At 41.4% G+C, this 27,972-nt stretch overlaps 1 protein-coding gene across 2 annotated transcripts in view; it reads right to left on the bottom strand.

Annotated features, from left to right (window-relative positions):
• Window positions 1-24,708, bottom strand: part of SELENOI (selenoprotein I) — a 37,906-nt gene extending 13,198 nt beyond the window's left edge. For both annotated transcript variants that reach the window (XM_061210696.1, XM_061210697.1), the window contains exons 1-4: window positions 24,555-24,708; window positions 7,186-7,254; window positions 6,633-6,741; window positions 4,406-4,480 (exon numbers count right to left, since the gene is read on the bottom strand). In XM_061210696.1, coding sequence (XP_061066679.1) covers window positions 4,406-4,480; window positions 6,633-6,741; window positions 7,186-7,254; window positions 24,555-24,611 — 310 coding nt within the window. In that variant the 5' untranslated portion in view covers window positions 24,612-24,708. The remainder of the gene's footprint in view (window positions 1-4,405; window positions 4,481-6,632; window positions 6,742-7,185; window positions 7,255-24,554) is intronic.
• Between the last annotated feature and the right edge of the window lie 3,264 nt (window positions 24,709-27,972).

Here is a 27,972-nt window from a genome sequence, read left to right as displayed (position 1 = left end):
AGCTTAATCTAAAAATTAAAATGTTAAATCACATTGAATGGTGTCTATTTTAGATCTGAGGAAGAAGCATTCCAGTTGGACTCTGAATTCCTCCAAATCTGCCTAACAACTAACTGAGTTGTTCCACTAGCCGCAAATTCTTAACCCTCCAGAGAATATTCAATAGTTGTTCATTATAATTTACCTAACCATTCCTTGCTCTAGGATCCAAAAACACTCAGTTACTTCAGTCATAACACCTGTTTCATCTTGTTTGGTATCACAGTTACTCCTTTACAGATGGACCACCTCCATAATTTTAAGTGCTTTCCAAAAAAGCTTTGCAACACACTAGGTGTTGAGTAAATATAAGAATAAATTTATTGAATAAATTGAATTTATTGAATAAATTGGGAGATTGGGATTGACATATATACACTAATATGTATAAAATGGATAATTAATAAGAACCTGCTGTATAAAAAAATAAAATAAAATTCAAAAACAATGTATTGAAACTGTACAATGCACTATTTTTTAAATTAATTTTTATTGGGGTATAGTTGATTTACAATGTTGTGTTAGTCTGCTGTACAGCAAAGTGAATCAGTTACACATGTACATATATCCACTCTTTCTTAGATTCTTTTCCCATATAGGTCATTACAGGGTATTGAGTAGAGTTCCCTGCGAAGCACTATTCTTGATGCTGTGAAGACTATAAAAATCTTAGAATAAACTAAGTTTGTGCCCTCAAAGAGTTTACAATTGAGAAAGGAGACAAAACATGACAGTTACAGATATGATGTATCACAAACCAGAGAAGAGTACAGAAAAGGGACAAGTTCTCTTCAGGCTAACATAAGCTAGACTGGCTTTCCTGACAAGATGAAATCTGAGTGGGGACATAAAGAATGAGTTGCATTTCAGTAGATAGGAGATAAAGGAGTGTGTCATTTCAAGAGGAGGGAGTGCTGTCGGCAAAAACACCGAGATGGAAAAGCACATGTGTGTGCAGAGAATGCCAAGTAGTTTAATTTCACCAGAAACTAGTATGTGAAGATGGCAGTCTAAAGAGGCTAGAAGGGAGGTTTGAGCCAGTTTAAAGGTATCAGAGAGTCTGAGGAGCTACTAAAATTATCTGAGTAGAGGATTACAAAGAGTAAAAGCAATGAAGTGCTTCAGGAAGATCCACTTGATATCAGTGTGAAGGACAGGCTGGGAGAGGAACCCTAATTAGTAGGCCTAAATTGAGATGGAATGCGGTGGGAATAAAAAGCTGGAGGAGGGCGAGATATTAAGAAAATAAAAATGACAATGCAACAAAAGAGGAGAGGTGAGGCCGAAGGACAAGAAGACCACCTCCAAAATCTCCCGTCTGTGTAACTAAGAGAGTGGTAGTATTCACAGAAATAAGAAAATCTGAAGGAGCAAGACGGGTAGAAAAGATCTGGTACAGTTTTAGATGCTGAAATTGAAGTGTTGGCAGGACATCCACATGGTAACGTCAAGCAACTCAACCTAAGGGTACTTACTGATCTATCTATCAGAAGATAGATAAGGGCTAGATACTAACACGGGAGTCAACTCAACAGTGTTAAGGATCAGGATTACCAAGGGCATAAGGAAGGAGAAAGAGAAAGAGAAAGCACACTGGAACACCTTCATATAGAGGCAAAAACAGAGGAGCCGGGGCGGGGCGGGGGGAGGAAGAGGGGAAGAGGGGAAGAGGAAGAGAGAATGGTACAACCTAGTTAAAAAGGAAGAAGGGTCTGAATTATAAAAATTCCTCCTCCAAAGAAACAGTTTTGTTAATTAAGTGCATCAGAATTAGACTAATTGTAAAGATTCAGATTCAAGGAATTAAAAATTCCTTATCATTACTGTGTTTATCTTGCTCACCACAGTATTATCCCCAGTGCCTAGCTCAGTCTGTGGCAAAGAGGGCCTTTAAAAATATTGTTGAAGGAATATACGAAAGGATGAATCTCAAACTCTTGCCCAAACAATGTAGATCTCTGTTATATAGGATTGGGAACTTTTCTGCCCCCAAGTAGTTAAAATATATCCTAAAAGTCTTTTCTTATTATTTGCTGACTTAATTTCCTATTCTCGGTGCAACTTCCGTGCAGTTATTACAAATATTGTATTCATGAACTACATATTAATTAGGTTTTGTACGTCTTCTCACTGAACCCGTTCTAGCCCCATAAGTCTGGGGTCTAGATAAGTCTCACTATGTTTTTTCATAAGAAAGGCAATTCAGCACATAACCTATATATTATGAAAAAACCACCAGCAGAACCTACAGCAGCACCCTGTGATCAAACACACTGATATTTCTGCAGCAAAGCGTAAGAATAGTCACACTAGTAGTGTAAATGAAGACTATAAATTGTTGCTTCAAGGCAGGTTTTGCAACAAACAGTTCATGTTAGATCAGGATTTTTGGCAGAATTGTGGAGACTTGAAACAGGTAGATGGTACAGTACTTCAGAAGACTCTTACAGGGACTTCCCTGGTGGTACAGTGGTTAAGAATCCGCCTGCCAATGCAGGGGACACGGGTTTGAGCCCTGGTTCGGGAAGATCCCACATGCCGCGGAGCAACTAAGCCCGTGCGCCACAACTACTGAGCCTGCGCTCTAGAGCCCGCGAGCCTCAACTACGGAGCCCGCGTGCCATAACTACTGAAGCCCGTTCACCTAAAGCCCATGCTCTGCAACAAGAGAAGCCACCTCGGGACTTCCCTGGTGGTGCAGTGGTTAGGAATCCGCCTGCCAGTGCAGGGGACACAGGTTCGAGCTCTGGTCCCGGAGGATCCCACATGCCGTGGAGCAACTAAGCCCGTGCGCCTCAACTACTGAGCCCATGTGCCATAACTGCTGAAGCCCACACGCTTAGGGGCTGTGCTCCGCAACAAGAGAAGCCACCGCAATGAGAAGTCCACGCACCGCAACGAAGAGTAGCCCCCACTCACCGCAACTAGAGAAAGCCCACAGGCAGCAACAAAGACCCAATGCAGCCAAAAATTTAAAAAATAAATTAATTTTAAAAAAAAAGAGAAGCCACCTCGGTGAGAAGCCCGCGCACCGCAACAAAGACCAACGCAGCCAATAAATAAATAAATTAATAAATTTAAAAAAACAATGACTCTTACGACATGCTGTTAAAAGTCAGAGCACACAGGCCACCCTCTCCTTTTCCCTATTCCTCCTGCAGTCCTTGGAAACCAAATCCTATAGCAAAAAAAAAAAATTTGTTTTTTTGGCCACACCGCATGGCATGTGGGATCTTAGTTCCCGTGCCCGCTGCAGTGGAAGCGTGGAGTCTCAACCACTGGACCTCCAGGGGAGTCCCATTAAAACCAACTCATCTTTAATAACAAATGCACAAAAGCCTCTGTCTAAATGTAGATCTTTTAACTAAGTTTTTGCCTAATTCTTCTTGATTTCATTCTCTTCCTTCCCCAAACTCCTGCAGCTCTGGTCACCCACCACGTCAGCATTTAATCCTGTACCAAATTACCCTGGTTTTATGAATACAAGTCATTTTTATCTGAAGAGACCTAAGCAACTTTAAGTCAGGGTCTGCTACTTCACATTCATTTAAAAACCACATACACATAGGAGTACCGCCTATGGAGCAAGCACTGTTCTTAACACTGGGTATACAGCGAGCAAGATAAAGTACCCACCCTCAAGGAACTTACATTTTAGAGCAGACAACATACAAGGGGGTCATATGGTTTTAAGTGCTATGAAGAAAAATAAAGCAGGGAAGAATAGGAGAATGTAGGAAAAGTCACGCAGATGATCCCAACGAAACGCACACTTGGCAGAATACATGGTGTAGCCTGGCCCAGTGGACTTCCCTGACCACTCCCCCTCCACCAAATGAGAATTGATCACTTCTATATTTGTTCTCCCACTATGCTCTATTACAGCATCTCTCTCAGTATTCTGCAGTTATTTGATATGTCAGTACTGCTTCCCAAACTCATGGCAAAAATGATGTCTTATTCCAGGGTTGGGAAATATTTCTTGTAAAGGGCCAAACTGTAAATAGTTTAGGCACTGTGGGCCAAATGGCCTCTGTTACAACTACTCAACTATGTCTCTGCTGCAGGAAAGCAGCCACAGACATGTAAAGAAATGAGCATAGCTGTGTTCCAGTAAAACTTCACTTACAAAAACAGACAACAGGCCAGATTTGGCGTACAAGTGGTAGTTTGCCAACTCCTATCTTATTCTTTGAATTCCCAGCAAATGACAATATTTTTCACAGAGAAATTCAAGAACATATTTATCAAATTGAACAGGATATTAATAAACCCTAGTTAAAATGAATTAAGCATAGGAGAAAATGTTTGGTGGCTATCCTTGCTGACAGTTTCACCAGTCACTGACAATTTGCCAATTTCTTACCTAGAGTGTAGGCTACGAAGTTGAGGATGCCCACTACAATCCAAACCCAATCAGGTACATGCTTGTGACCTGGTGCTGTAAAGGAAAGCAACTCAGATTTTAACACAGTCTAAGTACAATTGTTCTTACCATAGCCCATACTGCCAATGAGAAATGTTTCTATTTATTAGATAGAAGCTGAAGTACTTTACAATATATCTCGAATGCAGAACTAGGTAAATATTAGAATGTATCAGCAAACTCTGACAAAACCAAAGTAACTGCCCAACCCCTCATAAACAATAGGCATTTATTTTGAGCTTTAATCATAACTCAAGACTGACTATCTTCACTTGAAAATTACTTATGTGCCTAGAATGAAAAATAATGTTTTTGGAATTCAAAAAATGCTTGTGTTTAATCTGATCCTTGTTGTTTATGATTATACTACAAACATGTATTAAGTTTTCAACTTATACTCTCTCACTAAATGATTAATTAGCTGAACAAAAGACTTTTTGATTTGTGTATAGGTAAATTACCTCAACTGGATGATTCTGGCAACAAAATCATTCTGAAATGTCTGGACCTCACTTTTCCCCCCCTAAGATAAAACAAGTGAGATTCAGGTCTGGGTTCTAGTCCTGGCTCCGTAACCGACCAGCAGTGTGGCCCTGAACATATCACTTCACCTTCCTGGCTTCCACTTCCCAGATATACTGGGACTAGATGGTTAATCTGGCCCTTCAAGTTGTATGACTTGGAGAAATACATATATTTATGTATTTTTAGTTCTCTTAGTAACTAAGTAAATAGTCTTATTTAGTCAGAGAAAATACTATTTCTAGTTTCAAAGATAAACTTTTGAGGCTGTTCTGAGGATTCAAATACAATTTAAAAAAACCCTCACAATATCAAAACCATGCTTAATGAAACTTAAGCATGGTAATGGTAATGATCTTCAATTACCATTTTATTACATATACAGAAGCTATGGCTAAAATTTTCAGTTGATAAAGTCAGGCATAGGCAGAGTTTCAATATTCATAATTCCTATAATATCAAAAGTCATTAAGTGTTTAAAACTCCAAATTCTCCTACAAAAACAATGTTGTCAGTGATTGTTAATTTCTCTAGGTCAGTGCACAAACGTCTGCTGAACCCACAACACAGATGAATTATAGCAGCGGTCCCCAACCTTTTTGGCACCAGGGACCGGTTTCATGGAAGACAATTTTCCCATGGACCGGGGAGGGGGGGCGGTGCTGGTGTTTCAGGCGGTTAATGCGAGCGAGCGGCAGATGAAGCTTCGCTTGCCCGACCTTTGCTCACCTCCTGCTGTGCAGCCCTGTCGCTAACAGGCCGAGGACCGGTACCGGTCCGCGGCCCAGGGGCTGGGGACCCCGGAATTATAGTACTAAAACTCCTGACTACATCATTTATAAGTATTCTTATTGGAAAATATCTTCTAACTTAGAATGCAAAAAATACTCATCTACCTCCATCTTTCTATTCCTCTCAACTCCATCCACCAGCTGAGCAATAAGAATAAACTGTTTCCTACATATACCCCCTCATCCCAGATGTGCTCCAGATTCTCTTGTCCAGCCGGGGCAGAAGCTGGGGTGTGGGAGGAAGTAAGATAGCAGTGGGTCTGAAAGAAGACGTTGGGAATAGGCTGAAAACTGCCTCCAAAGGTGCATTTTGCCTCCCCTCCTCAGTAAGGGCCCAGACTTCTGTCAATAAATATCTACGGTCTAACAACCATTTTCAGAGGAAACTGGGAGTTATTAAAGGTACGTACGAGGGCTGAGCAGAGGGAAAGAGAGATCACATTGCCTTTAGAAAAGGGGGATTTTTATTCCATACCTAGAAAAGGGGAAGGGATATTTCTGGAACTGGTAGGTATGCTGGGCCTTGCTTATATTCATTTTCAGGCAAAACTTCAGAGTCCTAATTTTCCGTCTTCTTATAAATCCCATTACTCTTTATTTACAAAAACCTCATTGCTTTTTAGACAGCATATCTAAATTCAATAGCCAAATTGGTTTCTAGAACTTATTAGAAACATACATAACAGATTGTGAAAACACAACTTAGCTTTTACATCCAATTCTAACATCTTACAACCCTTCTAATATTCAAAATTTTTCAGAAATGCAAGCATCTTAATAGAATCAGAAAATAACCATATCTCATTTTTTGCTATTTAGACATTTAAGATTTTATATTAAAGTAATAATCTTACCTGAAGCATAAAAGTCAGGATCAAAGTATGCCATAAGCAGAAAATTGAACACAACCAGCAGAAAGCCAGAAAAGGTTATCAGATTTGGAGCCAGCCAAGTAGGAAATACCTATTTTTTTCAAAATAATTACAAAATAATTAAAGTAGAGAAATCTCTCTGTCCACTACATACCACAACATGCAAATCTGTCAAAACAAAAACTATAAATTTGAAAGACCATATATGCAGGAATTATATATATCAAATTATAAACTGTAATCAGTTAATAGAAATAAGTCTATTTTCTATATTTTAAATAATTCTATAATCAACATTATATTTATTTTAGAAAAATTTAAGAAGCATTTTATAAATATGATAGATCTAGAGTATAAGCTTATACTTCAACGATGAGATAAATCGAAAGGTATGTGACTAAAGGAAAGGAGGATGGGAGAGGCAGTTTCTCTAAACGTCTTATTGAACTGACAGTTGGCCTGTAATACTCCATAAAATAGTTTAAAATATTTAAAACTTACTAAAACCTAAGTACATGCTTATTAATCATCTTACCTTTACTACAGTGTTCCAAAATGGATGCATGACATACAGAGAGAGTGGATTGGTATCCACAGCACTGTACTGTTAAGAAATGGAAAAAAATATTCAGAGTTAATCCTTGCATACCAGCAAGTATTTAGAACAATATTTCTCAAATGAAAATAATAGTACAAGGACTTCCCTGGTGGTGCAGTGGTTAAGAATCCGCCTGCCAATGCAGGGGACACGGGTTCGATCCCTGGTCCAGGAAGATCCCACATGCCGCGGAGCAACTAAGCCCGTGCGCCACAACTATTGAGCCTGCGTTCTAGAACCCGTGCACCCCAACTACTGAAGCCTGCGCACCTAGAGCCTGTGCTCCGCAACAAAAGAAGCCACCGCAGTGAGAAGCCCGCGCACCGCGACAAAGAGTAGCCCCCGCTCACCGCAACTAGAGAAAGCCCGCGTGCAGCAGCGAAGACCCAACACAGCCCAAAACAAATAAATTTTTTTAAAAAAGAAAATAACAGTAAAAATAAATCTAGAGAGTATATCTAGTTATACGATGTCCTCTTCTAAATAACAGAACTGGAAAAGCAATATGAATGGGGCAAAGATGGCCAAGCACAGCCAGACAATTTTTTACTCAAATCAACTTTTATAATATTACAATGTTGCAGCAGAAAATTTTATATTGCTTTCAAGTGCTCACCTATTTGCAGGATAATGAGCACACTGTGTGCATTCACACACTGACTTTCTCAACCTCCTTCATCCCTCTCAACTAATGGGAATCTAGCTGTTTTACCCTTGACACCATTACTAATGCACTTATTAATGGTACAACCTTGGGTAAGTTACTTAACCTCTCTGCCTTAGTTGCTTCACCTGTAAAATGAGGATCACAGCCTTTACCTCAAAGGATTGCCATAAGGATTAGATAAACTGATAATATACAGGAAGTGCTTAGAGCAGTACCTAGCCCCCAGTTAGTGCTATATAAGCATTAGGTACCATTACTGTGTTTTGAGCACCAAAGGAATGACAGATCCCTTTACAGCTGGAAAATGGATTGCTTAAATAAGCAAAGGAAGAAAACAACAGGTTAGGGTGTTCAAGTGTATTCCCCAATTGTTGAGCTATTTAGTAAAACTTCAAAGAAAATTTTAACAAAATATCTGTATGTAATTATGTAATACTTTAAGAGTCATGTTGATGACTTATTCATCAGAGACACAAACACACACACACACACACACAAACACACACACACACTGGAGTGCCTGGCATGTAGGAAGCATCCACTAGGTGTGGGGAAGAAGGGATACAAAATGGGTAAGGGACAACTTAATTCTCACCCTCAGGGAGTGGGAATATTACCTAATTCAACAAGCTGTCATACTAGTCAAATGCCTGAAAAAAGTTTCAACTGTGTTTTGTATTTGTTTAGTATGAATATACTGGGTTGGCCAAAAAGCTCGTTCGGGTTTTTCCGTTAAGGCCAACCCAAATAAAATAGTAGTAAGCATCTGAGCAACTGATATTTTAAAAAATCATAATTAAAGATCAAAATTTCTTCCTGAATGTTTTAAGGATATGCAGGAAATATTTCTCATCAGTGTTTCAAGATTTAAAAGTGTGATGGAGCAAAAAAGTAAATAAATAGAAATAATTTAAAATACTGCTAGCAAAGAGAGTTAGCTAGTAAGTCAAATGTTTACTCAACAGAATCCATGTCTGAGTGCCTCCATTTCTCCAACTCATTCTGACGAAATGCGATATCCTGGACAAAAGATCTGAGACAGACAGTGGGAAGAAAATGGCGAAGGAGAACACTGGCCAGAGTGAGAAGCTCTGCAGCTGCATCCAGACTCTCAGCTGGAGCCTACTTAAACGAGTATTACTGTTCTCGCTAAAATCAACTTCTACGTGCATGGTTCTCTACAGCCCGCAAAGGTTTTCCACATAACAGATACCATGACACCTGAACCTCTGTAGAATGAAGGAGTCCCCAGTTGAGAGAACTGCCTGAATTTAAGTTTTCAGACCTGAGGACATGCAACCAATATGAACCCTGAAAAGCTGCCAATGACAAGGCGGGAAGGCCATGGCCTCCTCCATTTCACCAAAGTCTGAACCCAGACCCACATGACATAGCCAGCAGGTCAGATAAACTGGAAAACCACACATTTCAAGTCCACCATCTACTGCAAAGTACAAAAGTTGTAAGAAGTCCAAATCAGAAAAAAACAATTTAAGACATCACACGAATAGTTAATACGATGTACAAAGTACAATGCTCTTAATTCAAATGTTTGCTGAATGACTCTCATTCAGCCGCTTTCCATAATTTGAATTTAGATCTAAAAGATCATTTACTCATGGTATTTTGATTTGAAAAGCTCCTCTTTTTAAATTCTGAAGTTTTTTCTCTTTTTTAAATCTCTTTATTTCCACTATTATAACATGTCACCTTTTTTTTTTTTTTTTTTGGCTGTGTTGGGTCTTCGTTGCTGCACGCGGGCTTTCTCTAGCTGCGGCGAATGGGGGCTACTCTTCGTTGTGGTGCGCAGGCTTCTCATTGCAGAGGCTTCTCTTGTTGCGGAGCACAGGCTCTAGGCGCGTGGGCTTCAGTAGTTGTGGCTCGCGGGCTCTAAAGCACAGGCTCGGTAGTTGTGGTGCACGGGCTTAGTTGCTCCGCGGCATGTGGGATCTTCCTGGACCAGGGATCGAACCCGTGTCCCCTGCACTGGCAGGCGGATTCTTAACCCCTGCGCCACCAGGGAAGTCCCCAAATTCTGGGGTTTTAACTCTAAATTTCTATTTCAGGAGACCAGTAGAAGAAGAAAAGATTATAGAACTCAATACAAAAAGGTCAGTTTGCCTAACTGCATTTTTTACATTTAATAAAAATAGCTGATAAGCTCAAGTATAGCAAGGAAATCTAATATGAGATTACAAAAGGTAGCAAACAGTAAACCTAAAGAGCACTCTGTGCTCTAGCCTTACACACTTGAGTATTTTTCAAGGTCACATATCACTTGGTATAAACAAAGAAACTTGAAACTGTCTTGTGAATCAATAGGAGGAAAGAATGAGTCACACCTTCCACATGCCTGAAAAAATAAGTAAAATGTAAACTTTTAAAGGAGCTAAACTAGATTTAGTTAATGCCTGTTAAATATATTATTTTCTATTGGAATGATGTTTTGGTATACACCAGAATATCTGAACAAGGTAATAATCCCCTGTTTAAGGCCTGCAGGACTTGCTTGATCTACAATCTGTTGGGCCAGACTAATCCAGTGCCCTGGAGAAAGGCTTGAGAACCACAACCTGAGTTTGAGAATCATTCCAAGGCAAAATCTCAGAACCACAAGAGTTCAGGAGATATCTAGTTCTCACGTGCCTGCCCCTCACCTATGTGAATAGGTAAAACAGTCATCTGACCTCTTTATTTATTTTTTTCTTTAATTTATTTTATTTATTTATTTTTGGCTGTGTTGGGTCTTCGTTGCTGTGCGCGGGGCTTTCTCTAGTTGCGGCGAGTGGGGGCTACTCTTCGTTGTGGTGCGCGGGCTTCTCGTTGCGGTGGCTTCTCTTGTTGCGGAGCACGGGCTCTAGGCGCGTGGGCTCAGTAGTTGTGGCACACAGCCTTCAGTAGTTGTGGCTCGCGGGCTCTAGAGCGCAGGCCAGCAGTTGTGGCGCACGGGCTTACTTGCTCTGCGGCATGTGGGATCTTCCCGGACCAGGGCTCGAACCCGTGTCCCCTGCATTGGCAGGCGGATTCTTAACCACTGCATCACCAGGGAAGTCCCTGGCCTCTTTATTTATTTTTTTTTTTAATTTTTGGCTGTGCTGCGCATGCAGATCTTAGTTTCCCAACCAAGGATCAAACCAGCGTGCCCTGCAGTGGAAGCGTGGAGTCCCAACCACTCGACCACCAGGGAAGTCCCTGGCCTCTCTTTAAATGCCTCTGGTTACCAAAAAACTCATTACTTCTAGAAATAGCCCAATCCAATGTTAAAACAACTTTTCTATATGCTAACAAAATCCTCCCCCTCGCCCCTTATTTCCTATCATGTTTTCAACTTCCCTAACAAAGCTAAGCAGACAAAGGTCCAATTTTTTTCCAAACAATAATGCTTCAAACATTTGAAGACGGCTCTCCCTGTCACACCTAAATCTTCTCTCCACCTGGTTAAAAAATCTCATGTTCCTTTTGCTGTTACTCTCTTGCCAAAGTTTCACTCTCTTCATCATCTAGGTCTAATTCTCTAGACCAGAGGTTGGAAAGCTTTTTCTGGAAAATGCCAGAGAGCAAATATTTTAGGCTTTGCAGGCCATATGGTCTCTGTAACAATACCCAACACTGCCGCTGAAGCAGAAAGAAGTCACAGAAAATAAGAAAACAAAGAGGCATGCTGTGTTCCAATAAAACTTTATTCACAAAACAGGTGTCCGGGGGCTTTAGTTTGACAACAAGTGCTCCAGACAATCCATTTTGTTGTTAAACCAAAATAAAAGTGTGATCCAGGGCAAAAGGAACACTTCAAGTGGTGCATAAGCACAAAGGAGAACATGACTATAAGCTCTTCTTCCTCAACAACTTATTTCTCTTAACAGATGCTCAACACAGTATTAATGTCCTGAGGCAACAAAGTCATACTGCAGACTTACACACACCTTCACAGCCACCTTACCCCCTCAGGCCTTTCTTATACAGACTGCAAAGCCACCTTTCTCTGCGTTAGTATGAAGCTGACTGTTGGAAACTAAGTGTAAGACCCTACATTTACCATTTTAACATTTCATCTTGCTAGAGTCCACTCATCTTTCTATCTCCTCCGATCTCCTCAGGGTCAGACTCAGTTATCCAAGGTACCAGCTATGCCCCCCAAACTCTCAGCATGTAAAGCTGTCATGCTAGCAATGCCTTCACCTAAGTCTCTGTAAAAATGCTGATCAAGGTAGAACTTCTAAACATTCCCCTCAAGATTGCTATTAATACATTAATCATTTTTATTTGGGTACAGAATTCCATACTGTCATCTATGGCAATTAGTGTCCTCTACATCACCCACGAGAAAAGATTTTCATAAAGTCTTAGTGAAATCCAGAATTATCTTAGATAATATTTTGTCAAATATTAGAAAGTTTCAAGACTTTTTTTTTTTTTTTTAACTTCAGTACAAGTCAGGAAATAAAGCAGAGCTCATTCTTCATTCATTCATTCAGTAAAGTCAACAAATAATTGTGACTGAGTGCCTATGATTGTGTCAGGCACTGTGCTAGGCCACCAGAAAGAGAATGGTGAACAAGATCAAAAAGTTTCCTGTGTTCACCAAGTCCAGTCTAGGGTGAGACGGATGCTAAGCAAGAAAACAAGTCGTAATCACAAGATGTGATCAATACTGTGAAGGCAATAAACAAGGTGTTGTACCAGAGGACCAGGGGGCTGGGAATGTGCCTAGTCAGGGTGCTCAGAGAAAGCTTTTCAGGGGAGGGGACACTTACGCTGAGTCCTAGAAGATGAGAAGACAGGTAAAGCATGTACGAGACAGAACAGTGAGTCAAACAAGGGAGACACTAAAGAGAACATGCTGTTGGAGATTCCATTTATATGAAGTTCAAAATCAGACAAAATTAATTTATGGCAAAAAGAGGTCATAATAGCAGTCTGGTGAGAGGGACTAAATGGGGGCCCTCCGAGGTGCTAAAAATAATTCTTTATCATGGTGGTGGTTACATACATATACAAAATTCATCAAATTGTGTACTTAAGATCTGTGCATTTGTACATAATTTATACCTTAAAAAAGAGAAAGAAAATAAAGAATATATGTGTGGCAGTGTGCGTGTGTGTGCGTGTGTGTGTGCGTGTGTATGTGTGTGGTTTATAGGTGTTGGGAGGGGGGCGTGCATGCCAAGATGCCTTCTAAGCAGAGAACAAAATGTGGAAGGACCATAAAGTGGAGGAAGGCCAATGGAGCTACAGCGTAGTGAGTGAGCAAGGAAGAGTGGTATGAAATGACACTGGAGACATGGGCAGACACCACCCAAAGGTCCACAGTGAGTTTTATTTTATCGTAAGCCCAGTGCATATCCTGATTTATATTATTAAAGGATTCCACTGTTTACAGTGTAGAAAATGGACTGGAGGGGGGCAAAAGTGCAAAATAGTTATGAGACTGTTACAGTATACCTGGCAAGAGACGATTACGGGTTAGGCCAGGAGCAGTACAATGACTCTAAATTACTTCCAAAATATGCTATGAAGTGCCCATTTTTGAGAAGGACATTAGAAATGTGCCTCCTCTTAATTTAAGAAGGAAATTGGCTCTAACAAAAGGAAAACTATGGAAGCACTTCCTTGGACCTAAAAGTATTTCCCTTATACATGTACTTTAAATCCCTTCTATATACTGATAAGAAAACTGACTGAACTGACACACCCTTGCACTAAATACAGAGCTTTGGACAACTTATTAATTAGACTGAGGCTAGTATCCCATCTAATACTAATATAGATGGTAATACTCTAACATCTATCAACAGATGCAGGTTTCCCTTGCTTTGTCTTCTAATCAATATAAGGAGGATAAGTCTCCAACTATCAAATGATTTTTAATTCAAAGCCTGTCTTTACCCATTTGAAATATAAACTTTACACTTATAAAACATATTTTAGTTAACCACGGAAATCCATAAAGTATGGATTGAGTACAAGCTAATAATAGTTTATAAACAGCACTTACTGTTAATCATTTCAGATGTAAGCAAACTCAAAATGATGTTTCTGACTTTTTAAAATTATTCCCCAAATTCTTGAGTTCCAAATCATCCATGTTTTTAGGAATAAAAGGCAGGATAGTCACAAAGAACCAATTTTAGTTCACAACTGGGTTCACTGTATGAAGTTATCTATTGCTCATACCAACTTTCCAGACATAATGAAAGAAATACATTATCAACCTTTCTTAAGAACTCAGGAGAGAGAAAAGAAATGTCAACTCTCTTCTCTCCCCCTGCACAGTGAAGCTCAGTGTCTGGTGTGGTACTGGTATGGTATGGAGGTCAGTCCCTTGCTGACGGGTCTCATGACTCAATCATGTTTAGGTGTAAGTCTTTACAGGGGCAGGATCCGTTGTGGCCAACATGTGCTCTACCACTCTTGGAGAAGAGTTCTTTAGCAATGGCATTCCAAGCCTCTGGGCCAGTCACTTAAGCAAAAAACATAAAACAAAAGATCCCAATTATTAAAAATTGTTATTCACGCAACAAATATCAAGGCAGTCAAAAGAGCTACCTTCACATACAAACGTGGGACTCACTGAACACTGGTATTTAAAGAAGCAGTTAAGAGAATGGAGAAAGCTTCCCAACCCGATCCTTTCTGCACCTGGCACATAGTAGGAGTTCAGTAAACATATCTGAATGTTTGCACATATGAATGAATAAATGCATGAACTACTCTGCATGTTTACTTAAATGGCAGTATAGAGTGACTCCACCAGTGACGAGAGGAACTCTTTTCCCCTGGGAACTAGTCTACAGCAACTTTTCACTTCACAAGGGGAAGTTGCTCTTACTCTCCCCCTATTAATAACACCATGTCTACATTTGTATGTTTTATAGTTTCCAAAGTACAATTACATTTGTTCTCTTATTTGATATTGTAAAATAGATAAGGTAGATTATTCCTCCCTATTTTACAGATGAAGAAACTATAAAATTCAGGGATTAACAGCTAATAAGCAGGAAGGTCTAAACCGTAAACCCTTTATGAATCATCTTGGAACGTTTCTGTGAAATGGATCACTTTGCTTTAATCCAGACTACCCCCTCCTGGCTCAAATACAATCATGAGCTACCTAGATCCAATATACTGAAATTGTTATTAACATAATATCGTCCAATACACATTTTTCTGTCTTCCAATTTGTGGCGGACACATCCTAAGGTAATCCCCAGTGAGTCAAGCCCTTGTATAATCAATCCCCTCCTATTGATGGTTCAGTCATTCCCCTGAGGGTGGAACCTGTAACTTGCTTCTAACGAACAGAATATAGTGAAGGTGATCGATGTCACTGCCTTGAGTGAGAGAACATTATATGGCAAAGGTGATGAGATGTCACTTCCATGATATAGTTCATTACCTAAGACTCCATCTTAACAGTTTGGAGAAGAGTCTCCCATTGACCTTGAAGAAGCAAACAGCAATGTTATGAACTGCCTATAGTGAAGGCCATGTGGCCAGAAAAGTGGGCAACTACTAGGAGCCGAGAGCCTCAGCCCTACAACTGGAAAGAACTGAATTCTGCCAACAACCACATGAGCCTGGATGAGGACCCCAAACTCTAGATGAGAGCACAGCCCAGCTGACACCTTCACTGCAGGCTGGCGAGACCTCAAGCAGAGGAGCCAGGTAACTGGTGCCCTGACTCACAGAAACTGTGAAACAATAAATGTGTGTTGTTTTATGCACCAAGTCTGTGGTAATTTGTTATCCAGCGATAGAAAACTAATATCCAATACTGAAAGCACTGCATCATCCTCTTTTCTAGTAAGAGATACCTTGAGGCTCCTATCCACAAAATCAAGACTACCTGATACTTGAGGGCTAACATATGAACATTACGGTAATATAGCTTCTTACTCCTTTACATCCGTTTCTTGGTTTTATTAACTGCTCTTCAATATAATGGAATATTTCTCTGATGAGGTGCTTCTCAAAATGTAGTTGCCAAACTGAGTGCAAATCCTTGGGCCCTACCCTAAATAAACAGAATCAGACAGCCTGGGGGTAGGGCCCAGCAATCTGTCTTTTAACAAACGCTCCAGTTGATTCTGAGGCACCCTCAAGTCTGAGGGCCACGGCTCTGGTGAAAACAAATGTGAATGACACTCCTGCAAACTCCTCAGCTGAAGGAAAAGCCGCACCATCAGCTTAGTGGTCAACACCTAAACCTCCTGATGGCAACTTCAAATACTGCACTGCGAGCAAGAGACAAGGTATAATAAAATTCACTAAATGCAAGGCACTGTGCTAGTAATAATCTACCAAGAAAGAAAAACACCAAATCGAACTGAAAATGAAAAGGGGGGGGGGCATTATATTAACCCTAAGACAGAAATTTAAAGTTTCTTAAAGTACTTTTTAATCAATACAAGACTTTAAGAACTACACCCACAGAGAACATGACTCAGTGGACAATGAGATCCCATTTCCGTGAATACTGTCATTTATACCTGCTAATGCGTCAGAGGAGAGAAGGTGGTGAGAGACGACTGGAGAAGAACTAGAGCAGCGAGACAAGAACAAGCATGTCCTGATGACAAATGTTTGCTTGCTAGACTTAAACAACATATAATAAACTAACGAGAGATGAGAAGATAAGACAAAAGGAGGGGTCATTTAGTGAAGGGACTTGAAATCCTTGCTGAGGAATCTCGACATCAAACACACGATAAATATGTGGGAGGTACTGCAGATTCATAAATAGGAAAGTGGTATTTGAAAAAATTTACTTACTCTTCCTTTGCTGAAACATCCTTTCTCTTGGTATAACCTCCTCAGGTGTGAGTATGTGTGTATATGTTATATGACAGTTAATGTTCACAAGCAGAGAAGCACAAGTGTCAAGTTGTATTTTTTATTTACTTAACACTAACACATCACTAAGTGCCAGGCACTTTACAAATATTAACTCACTCAATTTTGACAATGATCCTATGAGGCAGGTACTACCCCATTTCACAGATGAGGAAACCTGGTTAGAGAGACTAAGTTATGCTCAAGATCGCAAAGCCAGGATGTGGGTTCTATTTAACTCAATATCAGTCCCAAAGCTAATTATTTAATCAAAAGCCATTTACTGCAATTAGAGCTAATAGTGAATGAAATGTTCTTAATAGTCAACTAAATATAAGACTAGCAAATACAAGCCCACTTGTCCCTATGAATAATTTAAAACTGGAGGAAGAAAAAACAGTCAGTTCTTCCTTTTTCACTGTACATTTTCCCCATCTGTAAACATTAGACACAAACCCAATTAAGCACGTCACTGAAGGTCTTTATTCTAATGTTTATACCTTTTGCACAAAACACCCAGTAACTACAAAGCAGAGTTTATACGTCATTCTTAGAATTGAGAGGCAACACAGCATGAAGAACATGGACTCCAGACGCAGAATGCCTGGGTTCAAATCTCAGCTGTGGGACCTTGAGCAAGTTACTTAAACACTGTGTCTCAGTAAAACGGGGAAAATAATAGTACCTCTACCTCACAAAGCACTTGTGAATATTAAATGAGACAATATATGTAAAGCACTTAAAGAATGCCTGGCATATAGTAAATGCTATATAAATGTTTGCCATCATTATCATTATCACTATTGGGTATTTACAATGACGTTGCTCTTGCCCTTGCAACTTCCCCTCATTGAGCTCACTAGGCTCGGCCTGGTCCCTCACACACCTTCCACTTCCTTGTGCCGCTAATTTAGCATGGTCCTCCCAGGCTCTGTGCCTTGGTTCCCATCAGACTCTCTGACTGAAACATCTTTCCCCTCTCCCTTATGCACCGCGCAAACTCTTATTCAGCAGAGAAGTTCTTGACATTTAAGAATTACAGCAGGGCTTCCCTGGTGGCGCAGTGGTTGAGAGTCTGCCTGCCAATGCAGGGGACACGGGTTCGAGCCCTGGTCTGGGAGGATCCCACATGCCGCGGAGCAACTGGGCCCGTGAGCCACAATTACTGAGCCTGCGCGTCTGGAGCCTGTGCTCCGCAACAAGAGAGGCTGCGACAGTGAGAGGCCCGCGCACCGCGATGAGGAGTGGCCCCCGCTTGCCACAACTACAGAAAGCCCTCGCACAGAAACGGAGACCCAACACAGCCAAAAATAAATAAATAAATAAATTAAAAAAAGAATTACAGCAGTTACAAAAGCAAGCCATCAGCAGTGAACTGATATTTCAGAAAGTAGTTTAAGAACCAATTCAAGATGTTTCTTCCAAATAGCACCTAGAAATGGAGTAACCTTCTACCTAACAATCTCTCTCGCTCTCTCTCTCACTCTGCAGAAGTTTCCCATCCATTTTTCTCTCACTCCTGAAAGATTCCTCTGTCTCTACCAACTGCAAAAATAATTCTTTCTATGAGACATTTGTAAATTTATATCTAAGACGACTATAATACTTTTCAAGCCTTACTAATGTACTTACAAGTGGGAGAGGCCAGTTTCCCACATCTACTCAAGGAGACCAAGGCACAACTAAAGATAAGTTATGCTTGAGTTAACTGTAACATATCTAGCTAATGCCATAATTAACACATTATATTGTAGTCGGCCTGCAGTCATAACAAGTGAAAATCAAAAGATCAGGAATTTCTCATGTTTCCCCTGTGACTCTGGAGGAAAAGTGTTCTAGTCTTTGAAATCATTACAGAAACAGTCCTCTAATGGGGGACATTTCATCCACAAATGATATTTCTCTAGAACATGACATTTTCTTTGTTTTAATTCCAGGTCCAAAGACCACATCTTCCAAGAGAAGTCTACCCCATGGTCCTGTCCAAGAGAAGTGCCCTGTGCAAAAGATTACTGTTATTCTGCCAGATTCAGCATCATTCATCATTTAAATTATAATTTTGCTTCTGTTCTGTAAGGACCAATCTCGTATGAGTTAGGTTACTGATGACGTATTAATAAAATACCTCCTCACTGAAATATCAAGAGGATTAACTCTTAGACTCAACAAATGCTGGGTGCCATTATTACCAAAGAGTTAATGCTTCACAAAACCCCTACCTCAGTGACTGCTGCCTCTATCCACCCAGTCATCCTACTAGAACCTGAGTCATCCCAGACTCCTCCGCATCTTTTACCTTCACCCCTTCCAGCTAGTCAGTTACCGTGTTCTGTCAATTTAAAATCTTAAATCAAGGATCACAATCAAATGTACATAGGGATCAGGCAGGTAAACTGAACAGAGCAGACCTGCGTGGAGCACAGGGACGGGTGGGGAAATGGCACACTAGAGAGCAAACACCCTTTTTGAAGAGGGCAAGCACTATTCAGCTTCAGGAGATCCTTGTCAGGAAGAAGTTCAGGGCCTATGTTATCCAATATTTTAGTTTTTCAAGAGAATCCAGAAATCTGGGCTTTTATGGGGAAGATACTAATTTTTGAAACAAAGTAGGTGTGAGCCAAATTAAACATATCTGCTGGCCAAATTCAGTGGGCAGGTTAACCAGTTTTGACCTCCTTCTTTAGATTCCCATCTCCCCTTCTATCCCCACCGCTTTGATTCAGGCCTTCCTCAAAAAGGTCTCCAGATCACCCCTACCTCCACTGCTCTCCATTCATTTTCTAGTTGCCGGGGTGAGCTTCCTAAAATTAAAATCTGATCCTGTTTAAAATTTGTAAGTGGCTCCCCAAACCTATAGCATTACCATGTACCTAAGAACCACCTGAGCTATGTGTCTAACATGAATATCACAGCGACCAACCCGATCTGAACCTCCCAAAATGGACCTAGAAATTGGCTAAACACTTTCCCCAGGTGATTCTAATGCCAATAGTCCTTGGACCACAGAAACAATGATCTACAGGGTAAAATCCAGAAATCCTTTACATCAAACCATCCCCCTCTGAGGGGACCCCACCTCCCTCTCCAGTCTCTTCTCTTGACACTCCACCACCAAGCCCCAACACCTAACATCTTATGGTTCCCAGAAAATACTCTCAGGCCTCGACCCTTGTGCACTCACCCCACTGCTCTCCAGTTCTGGGATGCCTTTTCTCCCCTCTTCACCTGGTAAGAACTGGGGCCTACTCAGCTTCATCCTCTAGACTGAGCTCTGCCTTCCCCTCCATCCCCTCTCTGAAGCCTTTCTCAGCCTTAACCCTTACTCCCTGGAGCTGCTTCCTTCTCTCCCACAGCACCCAACACTTACCTAACTGTATTTATCAACTATTTATATCCGTTTATTTCCTTGCCCATATGCCACCAAACTGAGTTCCTTGAAGTCAGGAATTCTAGCTTAGCTTAATTTTGCAGCCCCAGTGCCATGTCTGACACAGAGCAGGCCCTCAGTAAATGCTTACTGAATAAACAAAATCAAACTGCATGAATCAGTAAGGGTGCAGGCCAGATTCCAGTTCTTTAGCATTACCATCAAGATGTATGCAGCCTCTCCTTCCCACCTAAATTCACAATTATCACAATTCCTGTCATCAGGTTATTGCTGACAGTCAAGTTAATTAACTACCATAATAGCAGAAACCAATTCATCATAAAATTATATTCTTGAAACCAAACAAGATATTTCACAGAACACTTCCTCTCTAGAGCAAAATGATACAATTTGAAACTAGCTGCTACACTATCAATTGAAACTAAGCCTTCCTTAGGTCAGATTAGGTATACCACAATAGAAGTTTCACCCTTAGATAAGTGGGAAAATCCTTCAACTAAAGATAGGATAAGAAGAGAGAAGGAATGATAAGCCTCTTGAGAGTGAAATCCCTCAACATAACTGTCTGAAGGTACATTAATAAGCAACAGAGAACAACGGTGGTTAAACTTTCGACATCTTCACATTCAAAATACAAAAGTATCCTTCCAATTTCCAGGAGATGCACAGCTCCATTTTACCATACTTCCAAAATGGTTTTTATTCTTTTACACTTGCATTCCTTCAGCAAATATTTGTCAAATGCCTACTCTGTTCATGTGCCAGACCTTGGTCACATTGAACAAGAGAGCTGTAGGATGTGCCCTCCCAGAGCGCATATCCTAACAGAGAGGGCAGACACTCAACTAATTATTCAACTGTTTGATAAGGCTGGGGTAACACAATGAAGAACATCAGTGTTTAGAGAGCATATAACACAGAATCCATCCCATGCTTTCTTCTATACTCAAAATCAATTGTCTTAAGAGTTTCTTACTACAGAAACCTAATTACTACTCTATGTGTGCGTTCCTTTCAGGAGTTATTCTGAATAACTGCCAGGTTTCCAACTGTAGCTCCTCAGATGTACCTCTAGGGAAGATAAAGAAATTAAACTGGTTCAAAAGTAATTTTTCCACCAGCTGCTTTTATAGTACTAATTTTTCTCTACAACTCTTTGCTTTAATACACAGGGTCACATCAGGGAATAAAAATCTCTTTTGAGTGTTTTGGGTCTTTACCCATTTATGGGATGATCTTCCTCAAAAGCTGTTTTAATGCGATAAGCATTTACAAAGCACTCACTGTCGAAGCCCACATAATGGGAGTGGGTGATCTTCAGGAAGAAAAGGTCTCTAGGTGCAATTCATGTTCCAGTTAAACTGACCACACAGACTTTTTTCCTTTGGACCTTTGGATTCATATTTTTTTAATATGAACACAGTAGTGAGTAAAGAACCTTCTACAAGAAGTAGTTTAGGTTATAAATTTGTGCCACACCCCCCCACCCCCAGTTTTTTAAAGGAAGCCTCATTATAACTAAAATAACATCAATAAACTACGTTTTAGTGAACATTGGATGCTGGCTAAATTGACCTTTGTTTTCCAAGATGATAGGAAATCTGCTGTCAGACACAGGAAGTGAGTCAGATAACGGAAGAGGGAAAAATAGGAACGGAAAAAAATCACAGTAAAATTTTCTGTAAATTAGGACACCTATCTAGTCGGAAGTATAAATCTAGGAAAGACAGCTTACAAAAAAAAAAAAAAAAAAGAAGATTCCCTATTACAGACACTGCTGCAAATGAAACAGCTAGTCTATTGGCACCTACCAGAAAGCCAGATCCTAGTAAGGAAGAAAAAGTTTTATATGTCAATATTTACAGTGCAGAAGAGGTAACAGAAAGGTGGTAGAGCTTAAGGGAAAACAAGAGGTATCTAGGTTAATAACCTTCTTTAGTGAAAGCCCTGCACTGGGTTAAATTTCGACTTAAAATTTTTAGACAAGTCAGCACCTCAGTTCAAAATGGTATGGCACAATATTGCTTGAAAGCAGAGGAATGTACTATGTGACCTTATAAGGTCCCTTACAGTTCTTCCAATTCCAGTTTGACAAGATCCACTATGACTCTTCTCAGTTATTCATTCATTCCACAAATGTCTACTGGATGCCTATGCACAGAAGCACTGTGCTCAGGCCATGGTGATCCATAAGACGAGTCTAACCACTTGGGTACTGCGTTCTAATGGGGAGACACCTAAAGAACTAATTCCATAAAGGAGCAGAGGGTACTGTGAGAGCACACTTAAGGGGAACGAGATACTTAGGGAATGCTTCTCTGAGGAATATTTAAGATGTGAAGATGAACATAAATGGGGAGCTACATTCCTGGCAGACATAACAACATTACTTGAAGACCTGAAAAAAAGGAGACGGGAGAGATGGCTACTAATGTTGGGAGGGGTAGACAGTGAGTGGCATGACATGAAGCTGATGACACAGACAAGGGCCAGATCATTCAGAGCCATGCAGATCATGTTCTGGATTTTTGGACTTCATTCCAAGAGCAAAGGGAAGACAATGGAGGATTTTAAGCAAAGGAGTGATGTGACCAGATGCACATTTTTTTAAAAGATCACTACGAAGCATAGAGAAAGAACTGGAAGGGCAAAAGTGGATGTGCGTAAGCAACCATATCAAGTAGTATTGGATTATAACCCAAAGTATAAAATAAATATCCGTGAATTCATACTGATATAAATAAATCATTGAATAAATATACATTGGGAAGAAAAGATAAATCTTCCATGCAGAAGTCCAAATAAATTATGTCAACACTCTGCCCTCAAGGAGGTGAAGTATAACTCTCCACTCCTTAAGTGAGGGCTGCGCGTACTGACTTCCTTTCAAAGAGAAACTTGACAAACACTACCTCAGCAAGGTGATCAAAGTCAACATCAACAGTGATAAGTCATGCCCATGACACGATGACATGTACTCTTCTTACAATGAGAAAGGCACTTCAACCCTGTGGTCTTCCTCCCAAAACCCCATGACCCTTGTCTAATCATGAGAAAAAAATCAGACAAATCCCAATTGAGGGACATTCTACACAATACCTGACCAGAACTCCTCAAAACTGTCAAGGTTATCAAAAACAAGAAAAGTCTGAGAAATTTTCATAGCCAAGAGGAGCCTTGAGACATGATGAGTAACTGTGATGTGGTATTCTGGATGAGATCCCAGAACAGAAAAAGAACATTAGGTGAAAACTAAGGAGATCTGAATAAAGTATGCGCATAGGTTAATAATAATGTGTAAATATCGGTTCATTAATTGTGACAAACGTACCATAAGATGTTAATAACAGTGAAAACCGGGTGTGGAGTATATGGAAACTCTGTATGTATGATCTTCACAATTTTTCTGTAAATCTATTCTAAAATATTCTAGAACCATTATAAAATTAAAAGATTAAAGTATATGTGGGGAGAGTGGTAATGGAACCATCTTTCTACTTTAGGCTAAAAATGACAGAACATACAGGACCTGGTGATTCACCGGCTGGTGGGTGGGGTAGAGAACTCAGTAGTGAAAGCGACACAGGTAGCAAGGATGAAAGGTTACTGCCCAAATGTGGGGCTTGGGCAAATGACTGGACGGATAGTGGAGTCATTCACTGATAAGGGAGTCGTGGAGGAGAACCGTACGTGAAGGAAAGTGAACAACCAGCATTTACTGGAGGCCCATTATGTACCAGGCGCTTCTCCAATTCTCATAATCATTCTGCACCGTAGAGACTATTATTTGGCCCAAAGTCAAATAAAGAAATTAGATTCTAGTATCAGGTTCGGTATCAGGTTTATATGCACTGCAAAGCCCGCGCTCTTTCCACTACACGGTTCCAGTTCCTGCCTGTGCACAAGTACTTCACTGGCCGCCCAGGCGCCTCTTTCCTGGGAGTGGAAGCGAGCGCATCTGCAGTTTGGCCCCAGCAGTCACTCTCCCTCCCCGGGCCTCATCTGCCAAATGATTCTCTCCATCTCCGAAGTTGAATGCAAGAGAGCCGAGTAGAAACTTCTTCATTAAAAGGAAGACAAGACACCACAGAAGGGAACTGCATCACCTCTCAGGGGAGTAAAAATAATAATAATAACGAAGTAAAGAAGCGAAGGGAATTCTCTCGCTCCACTCTCGTCGACCGGTCTCCTAAGGAAAAGGCAATCCCCCGGGAGGGTACCGAGTCGGAGCGGCGGGCCTAGGATGCTCCAACGCTCCCCGACCCCAAAGCCCCAGCACTCGGCAGGACCCACGGAGAAACTCCCGCCAGCCTGCCCGGAGCCACGCGGCACAAGGTGACACGGACCGCGCCGGCCCCTTAGGCGCCTAGGAGAGGCCGGGACCAGCAGGGCGAGGGGCGTCCGCGGGGCCCGCGCTACCTTGTATTTATCAAAGCCGGCCAGCTGCTCCGGGCTCACGTATTCGTAACCAGCCATGACGACGCGAACACTAGCGCCCACTCGGCAGCGACGCTCCACGACGAGATGGGGAAACACGAGCACCACACCAGCTTGGCAAGACTGGGAAGACCTGGGCTGGCAAAAGAGCTGGAAAAGCCGTGCTCCGCCCACCGCGCACGCGTAGCCACCCCGGCCACTTCCGCCGCCTCCCAGCACGCAAGCGCAGCCCCCACTTCTCCCCGCCCACCGAGGGTGGGTAGCTAGCAGGCTCACGCGGTTCCCCCTTCGCGCCGTCGCAGTCCAATCAGCGTGGATCGGGAGCCACTAAGTTCCGCCTTCTAGGCTTCCTCGTCGCTTTATTAGCTAGCGTCAAAATTGGTGAGTTGAGGTAAGGCAAGAGGGGAGGTGAAAGGTCAGTTTCCCAGGAGGCCTTGCTCTTCGTCTCTGGGGTGTGCTGGGGGTGATGTGGCATCTGTGCCTGTGTAGAGATTTGGGGATACCTTTTTAGTTTTGGGGTGGGTAGAGTGATTGCGTGCGAATCAGTTCAGCAGTACCTCAGGAAAGAGGGCTTAGTTCCCCCAAGCCGTGAAGTAAAAGCAGACAAAGCGTCTGTGCCCAGCCCGCTTCCAGTTCCTGGCACAGTGCGCTGCACGCAGTAGCTTAGTGAACGTAATTTGCTGTAGAGAAGCCAGTGAGAGGCTTTTTGCAGCCAGTAAAGGGGCGTGAAAGAGCTTTGGAGACAAGTCCCTAGGGACAGCGTTGTTTGTGAACCTTGGACACACTCCGCTCTATTTATTGCTCTGTTCCAAATGAAGATTGCCAGTGTCTCCCGACCAGATAAAAACACTGATCCCTGAGTCTCTAAGGGGTCCTTAAATGCGTTTGCAAGAAGTGCGTTTACATAACTGGAGACAATTATAGAAAGAACACTAGATCTATGGCTAGTGTGTATCAGTCTAATAATAAAATTGAATAATGGTAATAGTTGCTACCATTTATTGATCGCCTTCTAGGTGGGGAAATTTACATAGCTTATCACCAACCCCTATAACAACACCGTGAGAAACGGGAGGCATTTTACCCGCTTTGCAGATTAGGAAATCAAAATTCAGACTACCTAACCTGACCAGGATCACTTAATTACACAGCTCGGAAATGGTCAACTCAAACTTGTTCTCTGGTATGGAAAGCCACCACATAAGGGAGCCTCTCAATCTCTCTGGGACTCTGAAACAAGGGCAATTATTTTGAGATCTCTTATGTTCTTTGCATTCATTCATTCAACAAATACTAATTGAGGACTCAATATATGTCAAGTATGTTATTGTTTCTGCATATGTCTTAGCTTCTAAACTTTAAGATTCTCACGAGGTAGGGACTTCCCTGGTGGCGCAGTGGTTAAGAATCCGTCTGCCAATGCAGGGGACACGGGTTCAAGCCCTGGTCCGGGAAGATCCCACATGCCGCGGAGCACCTAAGCCCGTGCACCACAACTACTGAGCCTGCACTCTAGAGCCTGAGAGCCACAACTACTGAGCCCGCATGCCACAACTACTGAAGCCCGCGCGCCTAGAGCTCGTGCTCCGCAACAAGAGAAGCCACCGCAATGAGAAGCCCGCACACCACAACAAAGAGCAGCCCCCGCTCGCTGCAACTAAAGACCGCAGCAACGAAGACCCAACACAGCCAAAAATAAATAAATAAATAAATAAATAAAGATTCTTACGAGGTAATAGATATAAAACATCTATCATCATACTTGGTACATGGTAGATGAGCAATAAATTTGGGTGTTATTTTCCCTCACTTGCCCTAAGGGGAGGATTTGTATCTTATACAACCTATTTTCCCCATGTCCCACAGCCTAGCAGCTTGCAAATGGTACATGGTCAATACATTCTGTTGAATGAGTGAGCAAAGATCTCTGATACACTGTGAAGTGCCCAGCTTTGAGAAGGACATTGGAAATGCGAACCTCCCTTTAAGAAGGAAGTTGGCTCTAATGAAAGGAAAACTATGAAACCACCTCCTTATAAAAGTATTTTCTTTGTGCAGGTACTGTATTTAAATCCTCTCTGTGTATTAATAAGAAAACTGAATTGGAATTTTAGACAAATCTGTTAATCAGACTGAAGCTATTCTCCCAAGTAATACACTATAGATTTCCTCTATTATGTGTTTCTTTTTTTTATTTTATTTAATTTATTTATTTATGTATTTTTGGCTGTGTTGGGTCTTCGTTTCTGTGCGAGGGCTTTCTCTAGTTGCAGCAAGTGGGGGCCACTCTTCATCGCGGTGCGCGGGCCTCTCACTATTGTGGCCTCTCTTGTTGCAGAGCACAGGCTCCAGACGCGCAGGCTCAGTAGTTGTGGCTCACGGGCCTAGTTGCTCCGCTGCATGTGGGATCTTCCCAGACCAGGGCTCGAACCCGTGTCCCCTGCAGATTCTCAACCACTGAGCCACCAGGGAAGCCCTTATGTGTTTCTTTTAATCGATATGAAGAGAAAAAAAAAAACTTGTATGATTTTTATTTTTTAATTTTTTTTATAGAAATCCACTTTATTTTATTTTTGGCTGCGTTGGGTCTTTGTTGCTGCACACAGGCGTTCTCTAGTTGTGTGGAGCGGGGGGTACTCTTCATTGCAGTGTGCGGGCCTCTCATCGCGGTGGCCTCTCATGTTGCGGAACACAAGCTCTAGGCAGGCGGGCTCTAGAGCGCAGGCTCAGTAGTTGTGGCGCCCAGGCTTAGTTGCTCCGCTGAATGTGGGATCTTCCCGGACCAGGGCTCGAACCCCTGTCGCCTGCAGTGGCAGGCGAATTCTTAACCACTGCGCCACCAGGGAAGCCCTAAATGATTTTTAATATAAGACCTGTGCTTACGGATCTGGCATATAAACTTCATACTTGTAAAAGATATTTAGTTAATTGTGAAAAGCCATAAAATGTGACTTGAGTACATGAACCTAATAGTAGCTCATAAACTGCAGTTATTGTTAATCACTTCAAATGTAAGCAAATTCAAAGTGACATTTCTGATTTTGTAAAATTTTTTCCTACCTCTCTAACATTTTCTTCAAAAGCAGTGTTTTAAAAAGAGCAGCTTTTAATTTTGTGAAAGCAGTTACAATTTGCTGCCTCTCTCCTGCAGAAGATTGTAACAAGTTTGAATCAATTATGAGTCAGTCTGAGAACTTCTAAACTGAAACATAACACAGAACTTGGTTTATACTTTGACATCTGTTACATACTGGCTGTGTGATCCTAGACAGCTTACTTCACCTAAACGTGTTCTCTCTCTTTTTTTTTAAATCACATTGAGTATTTATTTATTTATTTATTTATTTATTTATTTATTTATTTATTGGCTGCGTTGGGTCTTCGTTGTTGCACGCGGGCT

The sequence above is a fragment of the Eubalaena glacialis genome, chromosome 14, assembly GCF_028564815.1.
Source record: "Eubalaena glacialis isolate mEubGla1 chromosome 14, mEubGla1.1.hap2.+ XY, whole genome shotgun sequence".
In the NCBI taxonomy this organism is placed as follows: domain Eukaryota; kingdom Metazoa; phylum Chordata; class Mammalia; order Artiodactyla; family Balaenidae; genus Eubalaena; species Eubalaena glacialis.
Note: the sequence above shows the minus strand (reverse complement) of the source record. Positions and strands in the feature narration are given on the sequence as shown.